General features: G+C 40.4%; 1 protein-coding gene across 1 annotated transcript in view; it reads right to left on the reverse strand.

Annotated features, from left to right (window-relative positions):
- Window positions 1-5,888: 5,888 nt before the first annotated feature.
- zgc:171482 (zinc finger protein) overlaps window positions 5,889-13,341 on the reverse strand; it is a 96,988-nt gene continuing 89,535 nt past the window's right edge. The window contains exon 5 of the mRNA XM_038990873.1: window positions 5,889-5,989. Within this exon, the coding sequence (XP_038846801.1) occupies window positions 5,889-5,989 (101 nt within the window). The remainder of the gene's footprint in view (window positions 5,990-13,341) is intronic.

Raw genomic sequence — 13,341 nt, forward strand, 5'->3', positions numbered from 1 at the left:
CTGAAATCGGAGTAGATCGCCAGAGCGAATTTACCAGCTACGTCTATCAACAGTTGTCGCAGTGACATCATTGACATTCTTTTGAAATTATTACTTGCAAAGTGGAGTTTTCTGTTAAGCCATGTAGCTAGCTAGCTAGCTAAACAATGAACCATAATCCCAACTCGTGACTTTACTACCCTGAATCAATCTGCAGGTAGCTAACCAACCAGGTTCAATGTTAGCTAGCTATAGCCTATAACTAGCTAAGCAAATGGCTCTGAGATACGAATAATATTACGACACAGATCACTACACAGATCATACACGTAACATTAGCTAGCTACCCAGCCAGCTAACGTTAGCTAGCTAGCTAACAATACACTTGAAATGAAAATGACTTTCTTACAAAATTAGAAACGTGTAATATCTGAAATGTACCTAGCTAGAGTATCTTATACATGGATGGACGCTTCTACCTCTCTGTCACGGATGCCATGGTTGCCCATAGTTTGAAGATCCCCTTAGCTATCTTACTCTAGAGCAACACTTATGCAGTTCTACTACGGGATATCTTTCAAAAAAAGTTGTGTTAGACAGGATAACCTACAAGCTCAAATAGACAGAAGCAAGCTACATGGCAGACCAATCCGAACTCATCTCTCAGCATGTCCAGCCCATTCATTATCTCTACCAATCATGGCTTGCGGGACGGTTGCTGGCTTTTTCATAGACTGAACCAACTAGGCTTGTAATTTAACAATTGTATTCGTATTTACAGATGACACACAAGTTTGTTATTAAGGCACATGAAAGTTCACATGATCCAGAAGGCCTTTCTGCCCCCCAAAAAACGCCTTTCGATAAAAAAAGGCTCTCCTGAAGTAGTGATGCACGACATATGCCTAGTTTCTTGAAACGAGTCACAAATGTGGAAAAATTGAAGGGGTCTGAATACTTTCCGAATGCACTGTATATCATAAATGTATTAGTGCAAAAATGGATGTAGCAACTAAGGATTCTAGCTTTTATATTTATTATGCATCATCAGTGAGGCAGACCATACATCTGTATCTGAAGATACATACTTCTTGTTTTATAATATGAATGTTCTCGACAGAGCTGAGTGTGTTTTGGGAGTCACTTTTCTCAAATAATTAAAGATAAAAGCGAAGAACTTTGATGGTCCCTGTTGAGGGAAATGGCTACAATTCACACACACACACACACACACACACACACACACACACACACACACACACACACACACACACACACACACACACACACACACACACACACACACACACACACACACACACACACACACACACACACACACACACACACACACACACACACACACACACTTTAAGGCTGTTTCTATGCTTTCAGATAATCCTCAGCCACTGTCAGCTGAACTCTCATCTCCTCCACAAAGCTCCTTATACGAGCTGAAGCTTGTCTCACACACACACACATACACCGACACACACGCACGCACACACACACAAACACACACGCACACACAAACACCACATGCACACATTCTCTCTCTCTCAGTAGCCAAACACTCTGTGTACTATATTAGATAGCTTACTCCTGAGGGAAAGGAACACTCGCTTAAAATGTCCTGCCTAAAAGTCTGGAAGCCCATCAATCTGACACACTTACACAAACACACACTCAGACGTACAAACATACACACACACTCTCTCAGCATTCTTTCTCTGCTTAAATGAGAAGCCTTCCCCATGGAACAAAGTTGAGCTTCAGTGATAAACCTCTGCTCTGTGTGTGTCTCTCTCTCTCTCTCTCTGTGGGTGTGTGTGTGTGTGTGTGTGTGTGTGTGTGTGTGTGTGTGTGTGTGTGTGTGTGTGTGTGTGTGTGTGTGTGTGAATGTGTGTGTGTGTGTGTGTGTGTGTGTGTGTGTGTGTGTGTGTGTGTGTTATGTGACAGCTCACAAACTATGCAGCACAATAGGTTGAGACAGGGGCATTATTTGCAATCACATAATTCTCTGCCCCCTGACTATACTCTGCTAGAAGAGATGCACACTGATGTGCTGTGATGCAGGAAGACACACACACGCATGCACACTTACAAGTACACACACAAACACACACAGCCTCAGCGGTTAATCAGTTGTTTGGGAAGCGATGGGCCAATATGTTGCTAGTGAGTTGGAACCTCCTGTCTTGTTCCAGGTTTCCCTGGGGGATCGATACAGGTGCGCACACAGATAAACACCTTTACAGTAACTGGAGATTACTCTTTTGAAACCTTATCAATACACACAGCCTTAAATACATACACCCAGTATGCTTCATACATCTCTCTCTCGTCTCCATAACTCAGCGTTTCCAAAATCGGTCCTCTGGACCCCAAGGGGTGCTCCTTTTGTTTTTTGCCCCAGCACTACACAGCTGATTCAAATAATCGACGCTGCCATAACTACCCCTTTCCATCACTTTGTTTCACACCCTCCCCTCTCTCTCCCTTTTTCCTAAATCTCCCTGTCCTGCTCCATCAATCTTTTTCCATCAATCTTTTTCCATCTCTCTCTCTCTCTCTCTAAGGGACTTAGTCTTGCACATTCAACTCCACAAGTCCAACTCTACTTTGAGCTGACACTGAGTCTAGCTGATTCAGTGGCCTCACAGCTAACCCTCTTCTGTCATATCCCTCTATCCCCCAGCCCTTGGTTCTCTCTCTCACTCCATTCTTTATCCCTCTTCCCCCTGCACCCCTCTATCCCTCCACCCTCCGTTATCCTTCTATCTTCTCTCTTATTCACCCTTACCACCTTTGAAGCACTGAAACCTTACCTCAGTCAGCAATGTGGTGCTTACCTCTGTCCACTTTAAATCTCCTCTTTATCTTCACGCACTTCTATCCTCCCTCCCTCCCTCCCTTCCCCCTTCTCTCTTTCTGTCTGTCTCCCTGTAGGGCTGTGATGGTCCTGGAATTTTCGTTTATGGTTGTTTGTCGGGCAAATGTCCACATTCACCGTTATAACGGAAAAAATTTGCAAAGTTAAGGCCGCTTTTTTCTCTCATCTCTGTCTGCTGCGCAGCTTCCAGCAGCAGTAGCACAGCTTTCTGTTGCCTAGAAACTGCAGTAAACAAGTCTATCATGCAGCTTTTGCACACATACACTACCATTCAAAAATTTGGGGTCACTTAGAAATGTCCTTGTATTTGAAAGAAAATATTTTTTTTGTCCATTAAAATAACATAACATTTATCAGAAATACAGTGTAGACATTGTTAATGTTGAAATTTCTAAGTGACCCCAAACTTTTGAACGATAGTGTATATATTCCGTTTGCTATTCCATGCACTGAATACAACAGGTGTAGACCTTACAGTGAAATGCTTACTTACAAGCCCCGGGATAGGGGGCGCTATTTTCAGTTTGGGAAAAAATCGGGCCCAATTTAAACGGCCTCGTACTCTATTCTAGATCGTACAATATGCATATTATTATTACTATTGGATAGAAAACACTCTCAAGTTTCTAAAACCGTTTGAATTATATCTGTGAGTAAAACAGAACTCATTTTGCAGCAAACTTCCTGTCAGGAAGTGAAAAATCTGAAATCGAGGCTCTGTTCCAGGGCCTTCCTATTCATTTGCTTGAAATCTATGGATATACATGCACTTCATACGCCTTCCACTAGATGTCAACAGGCAGTGGGAGGTGGAATGGGGTGTCTAGCTTGATCTGAGGTCGAACAAGAGCTCTTGGAATGACGTGACCCCAAATTTCCTTTGTTCAGCAAGGCGCGGGAAGGAACCCTGGATTGCCTTCTGAAAAGCTTTCGGTATAGACGGCTAATATCTCCGGCTTTGATTTTATTTGATACATGTGATAATATCATCGTAAAGTATGTTTTTTCAATATAGTTTTATCAGATTATTGAACGTTTATCGGGAGTTTTGGCGTTTTCCGTTCTCTGCGTTTGGTGAAGATGGACAACTTCGCGCCACTTGGCTAGCTTTGGTTGCTAATTCGACAGGAGAAGAGGACATTCTAAAACCAAACAACGATTTATTCTGGACAAAGGACTCCTTGTACAAGATTCTGATGGAAGCTCAGCAAAAGTAGGAACCATTTATGATGTTATTTCGTATTTCTGTGGAAAATGTTTAGTACTATTTTCCGCCCTCATTGCAGGCGCTGTCTCGCTATAACGTAAGCTGTATGTCGTACTGAATTCTAACACGGCGATTGCATTAAGAACAAGTGTATCTTTCATTTGCTGTACAACATGTATTTTTTTGTAAAGTTTATGATGAGTTCTTTGATTAGATTAGGTGAGTGTCAGAAATATATCCGGATAATTTTGTGCAGTTTGGCTACGTATTCACATTGTAAAACCACGATTTGTACCGCTAAATATGCACATTTTTGAACAAAACATATATGTATTGTGTAACTTGATGTTATAGGACTGTCATCTGATGAAGTTTGCCAAGGTTAGTGAATAATTTTATATCTTTTGCTGTTTTTTTGCGATCGCTACCTTTGCGGTGAATAAATGCGGTTGTGTGGTTGGCTATTGTGGTACGCTAATATAATGCTATATTGTGTTTTCGCTGTAAAACACTTAAAAAATCGGAAATATTGGCTGGATTCACAAGATGTTTATCTTTCATTTGCTGTACACCATGTATTTTTCATAAATGTTTTATGATGAGTATTTAGGTATTTCACGTTGCTCTCTGTAGTTATTCTTGCTGCTTCGGTGCTATTTGTGATTGTAGCTGCAATGTAAAACTATGATTTATACCTGAAATATGCAAATTTTTCGAACAAAACATAGATTTATTGTATAACATGTTATAAGACTGTCATCTGATGAAGTTGTTTCTTGGTTAGTGACTAATTCTAAATGAAGATCCCGTGGTCCCCGTGATCCCGAGGATCCCCTGGTCCCGTGTGGCTCAGTTGGTAGAGCATGGCGCTTGCAACGCCAGGGTTGTGGGTTCAATTCCCACGGGGGGACCAGGGTGAATATGTATGAACTTTCCAATTTGTAAGTCGCTCTGGATAAGAGCGTCTGCTAAATGACTTAAATGTAAATGTAAGATGATGGTCTACCTTGTATCATCTTTCGAGCCAGAGGATGCAGTAGAGTAGACCCCTCTCCTGACCCTCCTTGAAAGATATTCTGACATATTCTGATATTTTGACAGGACAGGTCAAAGTTGGCAAAATTAATGACACCCGTTTGATCATCAAAGTTGAGAAGCACACTTTGCTGTATGACCCCAGTAATCCCAATACAAGAACACTGTCCAAAGAAAAAGCATGGAATGCTGTAGCATCTGTCCTCGGAGAACCAGATATGTTTTGTCAGAGATATTGTATATAATGACCAGATGATCTTGTCTCCGCTCTAACCATGGGAGTCATTGTTCCAAAGGCAGGAAGGCAGGCGGTCTGCTTATCGGCCTGCTTATCAGTCTGCTTATCGTTGCATTCCCGAGTGGACCCTCTCACTTTGCCTCTTCCTCTCTGGTTTTGTCAACAAAATTAATTGATGTGCATTTGTTCTGCAAAGTACAGACAGCTAGCCAGCTATGGTTCAATTGTTGATTAACGAACAAGGTTAATTATTTGACTGCAGATGGTGGTAGAATTTTTACTCAACTTAATTTTTGATGTAATGAGAAATATGGCTGTTGTCATATAGGCTACCCATATTGGAACCAAAGTCAATAGATTGCATGCAGAAGAGACCGAGTGCAACTGATTCCATCTCTGGAAATTACTGTGCTGACGTCCTGTTCACAGTTTGCACACCCATAACCTGTCTCTCTGTCATGCTCTCTCTCCCCCCTCTCTCTCTCACCTTCTCTCTCTCTCTCTCTCTTTCGTGTGCCATAGTTAGTGTTATCAACTTACTTGTTCTGGTGCTTGGAGCCCTGGAGGTGAGCATGGTACTGTTCAATGGAGTTCAACACCACACTACATACACTGCAGGAGTAACTGCTGCGGAGACCTGATGAGAGAAAAACACACATACATCATCATTATCATTGTTGTCGTTATTATAATTATCATCGGAATCGTCATCATCATAATCATCGGAATCATCATCATCGTAATCATCATCACTGTCATCATGATCATCATCATCTTAATCATCAGCATCATTGTCATCATGATCATCATCGTAATCGTCATCATTTTCATCATGATCAACATAATCTTAATCATCATCATCATCTTAATCATCATCATCTTAATCATCAGCATTGTCATCATGATCATCATCATCTTAATCATCGCCATCATCATCTTAATCATTACCATCATGATCATCATCATTTTCATCATCTTAATCATCATCATCATCTTAATCATCATCATCTTAATCATCATCATTGTCATCATGATCATCATCATCTTAATCATCACCATCATCATATTAATCATTACCATCATGATCATCATCATTTTCACCATCTTAATCATCATCATCATATTGATCATCATCATAATTGTCATCATGATCATCATCATAATCATCATCATTGTCATCATGATCATCATCATCTTAATCATCATCATCATGATCATCATCATCTTAAGCATCATTGTCATCAAGATCATCAACCATCTTAATCATCATCATTGTCATCATGATTATCATCATCTTAATCATCATCATCATGATCATCATCTTAATCATCATCTGAATCATAAGCATAATTGTCATCATGATCATCTTCATCATTGTCATCATCATCTTAATCAGCATCATCATCATCTTAATCATCATCATCGTAACCATGATCATCATCATCTTAATCATCATCTTAATCATCATCGTCATCATGATCATCATAATGATCATCGCAATCAACATCAGTATCATCACTATCATCATCATTGTAAAGCATATCTAATGTACAAAGACAAGCCTCCTGTATGCTTAAAAAACATATTTCCAGTGAATTACAGCTGACTCCAATGCAGAGTTACTTGAGAAAATTATTGTGGTGTAATTACTGAGGTGTTTGCAGTAAGACTTGATGATACTATACTAGTCATTAACAGAGAGCGAGCGGTATTTGTAGATCAAGATTGCTGCTGTCTGCTTTCTTCCTATGTGTATGCCAGAGCGTATGTGTGTTTTAGTGTGTGTGTGTGTGTGTGTGTGTGTGTGTGTGTGTGTGTGTGTGTGTGTGTGTGTGTGTACACGGTGTGTGTGTGTGTGTGAATGTGTGTACTTACAAGTAATGCAGATATATTACTGAGATTTTAGTGGGATGGAAGGATAGAAGAATGGAGGGGAGCCAGGCGTGTGCAGCGCTGCTGAGATGGGTGTGTTTGTGAGTGTGAGTGTGTGTGTGTGTGTGTGTGTGTGTGTGTGTGTGTGTGTGTGTGTGTGTGTGTGTGTGTGTGTGTGAGTGTGAGTGTGAGTGTGAGTGAGTGTGATTAGATGAACGGCGCAGTAACAGATGTGAGCTAATTAGACGGTTTGCAGGTGGTCGAGAATGAAGGACCAAAAATAGACAGAGGAAGAAGAGATGAAAATTAGGGGAAAAAGGAAAGAAAAAGAGAGGGGGTAGAGAGAGATGGGGAGGGAGAGAAAGCGAGATGGAGATAGACAGGGGAGAGAGAGAGCGAAGGGTGAGGGGGGAAAATGAAAGAGAGGAGAGAGAGACAGAGAGAGAGAGAGAGGGAGAACGAGAGGAAAATAAAAGGCAGTGACTCAGAAAAAGAGAGGGAAAGAGAAAGAGAGAGAGTGTAGGCTAGTCTCATGTTGAGAGAGCTCATGGGGCCCGATTCAGACTTAGTAAATGTACGCCTTTCCTACCGCTGACTTTTCTATGCACTTTTCAGTATTTGGTATTCAGACTTACCTTAATCAGGTGTGGCTACCTTGCACGCTCTGAATAGATTTCATTCAACTGCTGAAAACCCTCCCACTTGCTGGCTAACAGATTTTCTTGTGGATGGAGTTTTAAATAAAGAGGGTACATACATTTATCTTAAGCCATCCCTTCAAATACTGTGTACCTTTTTAGTCAGAAATTTGTCTACAGGCTCGCTAGAATATATAGAGAGAACGGGTTCAGAATATTAGGGATCAGAAAGCCATCTAAATCCAGTGCCTTCAGAAAGTATTGACACCCCTTGACTTTTTCCACATTTCAAATGGGTTAAATTTATATATTTTTGTCACTGGCCTACACACAATATACCATAATGTCAATGTGGAATTATGTTTTTATTTTTTTTATTTTACAAATTAATAAAAAATGAAAAGCTGAAATGTCTTGAGTCAATAAATATTCAACCCATTTGTTATGGCAAGCCTAAATAAGCTGAGGAGTAGAAATGTGCTTAACAAGTCACATAATAAGTTGCATGGACTTTAACATGATTTTTGAATGACTACTTTATCTCCGTACCCCCTACACTCAGTCGAGCAGTGAATTTCAAAAACAGAATAAACTACAAAGACTAGGGAGGTTTTCAAATGCAACGTGTTATGTCTGGGGCAAATCCAATACAACACATTACTGAGTACCACTCTAAATAGTTTCAAGTATAGTGGCGGCTGAATCATGCTATGGGTATGCTTGTAATCGTTAAGGGCTTGGGAGTTTTTCAGGGGGAAAAATGGAATGGAAAGCACAGGCAAAATCCTAGAGGAAAACCTGGTTCAGTCTGCTTTCCAACAGACTGGTAGATGAATTCACCTTTCAGCAGGACAATAACCTAAAACACAAGGCCAAATCTACACTGGAGTTGCTTACCAAGAAGACTGGGAATGCTCCTGAGTTACAGTTGTGACTTAAATCTACTTGAAAATCTATGGCAAAACCTGAAAATGGTTGTCTAGCAAAGATCAACAACCGATTTGACAGAGATTGCTCAGGGCATGTGCTCCGGGCAGGTGTCTTCACTGACATTTTCAACATGTCCCTGAGTCTGTAATAGTCTGTAATACCAACATGTTTCAAGCAGACCACCATAGTCCCTGTGCCCAAGAACACGAAGGCAACCTAACTAAATGACTACAGACCCGTAGCACTCACGTCTGTAGCCATGAAGTGCTTTGAAAGGCAGGTAATGGCTCACATCAACAGCATTATCCCAGAAACCCTAGACCCACTCCAATTTGCATACCACCCAAACAGATCCACAGATGATGCAATCTCTATTGCACCCCACTCTGCCCTTACCCACCTGGACACGTGAGAATGCTATTCATTGACTACAGCTCAGTGTTCAACACCATAGTACCCTCAAAGCTCATCACTAAGCTAAGGATCCTGGGACTAAACACTTCCCTCTGCAACTGGATCCTGGACTTCCTGACAGGCCGCCCCCAGGTGGTGAGGCAACACATCTGCCACCCTGATCCTCAACACTGGAGCCCCTCAGGGGTGCGTGCTCAGTCCCCTCCTGTACTCCCTGTTCACCCACGACTGCATGGCCAGGCACGACTCCACCACCATCATTAAGTTTGCAGACAACACAACAGTGGTAGGCCTGATCACCGACAACGACGAGACAGCCTATAGAGAGGAGGTCAGAGACCTGGCGGTGCCAGAATAAAAACCTATCCCTCAACGTAACCAAGACTAAGGAGATGATTGTGGACTACAGGAAAAAGAGGACCGAGCACGCCCCCATTCTCATCGACGGGGCTGTAGTGGAGCAGGTTGAGAGCTTCAAGTTCCTTGGTGTCCACATCACCAACAAACTAGAATGGTCCAAACACACCAAAACAGTCGTGAAGAGGGCACGACAAAGCCTATTCCCCCTCAGGAAACTAAAAAGATTTGGCATGGGTCCTCTGATCCTCGAAAGGTTCTACAGCTGCAACATTGAGAGCATCCTGACTGGTCTCATCACCGCCTGGTACGGCACTACAGAGGGTAATGCGTACGACCCAGTACATTTTATTTTATTTTATTTTATTTGGATCTCTTTTAGTCACCATTTGGACTAAGAGTCCTTAAACATTAAAATACCATTTATAATATGAACACATTTTCACATATAACACACTATTACAAACATACATAATATACTAACATAATGACCCAATAAATACTCAATCTAAAAAATATTGATTCTTCATCTACTATAGTCCCACAACATTTCTATGTATTTTATTTAAATTGTTTTAAAATAATTTTTAAATGTATATATTGAAAGGTTTCTTGTTTGCTCAGTTAATTTATTCCATTTCTTTATTGCTCTAAATCGAAATGTTATTTTGCCTATTTCTCTTTTCTGTCTGGATAACGCATAGATGGTGGACAATCTATTTCTAGTATTTACGAAATGTATGTCTCTTACCAACTGAATACCGTTTTGAATAGAACTTGGCCGTTTTAAATTATGTATATTATGAAATAAAATAAGCATGTTTTTTTCAATCATCTTGTCGATTGATGACCAACCAAGAACACTGCGCATGACTGCAACAGAAGAACCATATCTCCACCTTAAAACAATCCTTGCTGCTTTGTTCTGTGCATTCTGCAGCCTCCTAACTTCACTATGATGCATTTCCCCAGACCACAGAAGAGTAGTTCACCTGACTCTCATTTAATGCTTGTGTTACTTGCTGAAGAATTTGTCCTGGTAAATATTTAGCTATCCTTCTGATTATGCATGCTGTTTTAATATTTTTTTTAACATAGATTAGTTATTTGAGACGACCATGATAAGCAGTTGTCTAGCTGCACTCCCAATAGTTTGATTTCTGCCACTTCTTCAATTTGTACTCCTCCCATACTTAATTGGGTCCCATGCTGTTTTTGTCAGGACCCGGTTACAAACTCGGGTCTCCGGTGTGAGAAACAGTCACTTAGCAAACTGAGCCACTAATAGTCGGCAGAACCCAGAAGATGAGGCAGACACCGTGTTTAAAACAAGTTTGTTTTGGCAAACCCACTCCCTGATATTCTCCAAATCTCCTTGTAAAGCTTACTATACCTGTTGAACCGATTGTCTTGCTGCATAAATTGTAGTATCATCTGCAAATATAGTAGCTTGAGTTTCAGCTAAGACATAGGGAAGGTCGTTGGTATATATTAAATAAAGAAGTGGCCCAAGGCAGCTGCCCTGCGGTATTCCACAGTTTAACACATGAGGGGAAGAAAATGAACCATTGATATAGGTGGACTGTTTCCTGTCAGTTAGATATGACTGTACCCAATTCAATGCTACCTCCTTAAAACCATAATGCATTCATTTTGTCAAAATTATTTCATGATCCACTAAATCAAATGCTGCACTGAAATCTAAAAATAGTACACCCACAAACTTGCCATTATCCATAGCATTGAGCCACTGGTCAGTCATGTCAACCAATGCAGTGGTTGTGGAATGGTTTTGCGATAAGCATGCTGATTGGCTGTAATCAGATCATTCTTTTCCATGTACTCCCACATTTGTCGACTCACAATACCCTCCAAAATCTTACTGAGTGTAGGGAGTAGACTAATTGGTCGACTATTGGCATGAGTAATGGGTTCTTTGCAGTCTTTCGGAATAGGACACAGTTTCGCATGCTTCCATACATTTGCAAACATCCCCTTTTCAAGCGACCAATTAAATATGTATCTCAGTGGAACTGCAATCTGGGGAGCAGCACAGCGAAGCAAAAAATTGTCCATAAGAGCCATAACCTGTAGATTTACCATGTCACGCTCGTCGTCAGAAGGAGTGGACCAAAGCGCAGCGTGGTACGTGTTCATTATCATTTATTAAACTGAACACTGAAACAAAATAACAAAGAAGAACAAAACAAAACAGTTCGGTCTGGTGCAGACACAAAACAGAAAACAACTACCCACAAAACACAGGTGGGAAAAGGCTGCCTAAGTATGATTTCCAATCAGAGACAACGATAGACAGCTGCCTTTGATTGAGAACCACACCCGGCCAAACACAAAGAAATAGAAAACATAGAAATAAAGAAACTAGAATGCCCACCCTAGTCACATCAGGTAATGACTTCAATAGGTTTAACACCTCCTCCACTGACACCGTTTGTAGACTAAAAGAGCAGATCTTGTTGCTCATAATATGATCATCAATCCATTGGACAATAGCTTGTTTGGAAGAATGTATGTTTACATTGTTGCTCAGTAATTACATTTTCTTTGTAAAATAATCTGCAAAATGATTGGCAATCAACTGATTTTGTTATTATTCTCCCGTCAACCTCCACACTAGATGGGCATGATGAGATAGATGTACCAAGTAAGCCCTTAACTGTGTTCCATACCTTTTTAGAATCATTTTTACAATCAATAAAAGCATTGTTGTAAAATAACTTTTTTTTCTTTCAATTCAATTTAACTGCATAATTACGTAATGTTCTATAATTCTGTTCATCAATTTCTAATTTTGACTTGGCTGCTAAGACTTTTCCCATATTTCCTTGAGAAAAAGCCTCACCCAGTTCATCATCAATCCATGGAGATGGACTGGCACCAACTGTACTCTTTCTTACTGGTGCATGATGGTCCATTACCTCAGTGAGCAAATCAATAAAACATTCTGTAGCGTGATTTAAATCATCCTCTAGATAAATCAGCTCCCAGGGTACAGCAGCCAAATCATTTAAATAGCTCATGATTAAATGTTTTAACATTTATTTTGACCACAATCCTAGGGGGTTTCTTTGGAACCTTGGTGTTCATGGTTATGGTCACAATATTATGGTCTGTCCAGCCCACTGGCATTGATCTGGCTTTTAAGCATTGCAATGGTATATTACAGAAAATCAGATCAATGCATGTGTCTGAACGATGACCCAACTTAATTGAAGATCTAGTAGTATCATTAACCATTTGTTTCAAACCACAGTTCTTGGCATATTTAATCAATTTTGTTCTATTCGAATTATTGTGATCCTTCCAATTTATATTAAAATCACCCAAGATAAATACATCTCTATTGCTATCTGTGGCCTGGTCAAACCCAGTACATAAGTCATCCAGATAGGACACCTTATAGCTAGGAGGTCTATACACACATCCCACCAATATGGGTGGCTGGTGAGGCAGATGTACTTGAGCCCATAGTGCCTCTATTTGACATACATTAAGGTCATCCCTCCTCTTAAAAGGTATATGATTCTGAATATACAGTGCTACACCCCCACTATTCCTGTCCCTTCTCAGTAGACTATATCCTTGAATGTTCATTTGCCCATCATTTACGGATGCATCTAAATGCGTTTTGGTCAAGGCCAAAATATGAATATTATTTATGTTGACCAAGTTAAAAACCTCATGTATTTTGTTAAGAAGGCTACATACATTAACCTGAGCTATATGCAACCCTTTCCTCATCAAGTGGAGATCAATA

This window comes from Salvelinus namaycush, chromosome 4, assembly GCF_016432855.1.
Source record: "Salvelinus namaycush isolate Seneca chromosome 4, SaNama_1.0, whole genome shotgun sequence".
In the NCBI taxonomy this organism is placed as follows: Eukaryota; Metazoa; Chordata; class Actinopteri; order Salmoniformes; family Salmonidae; genus Salvelinus; species Salvelinus namaycush.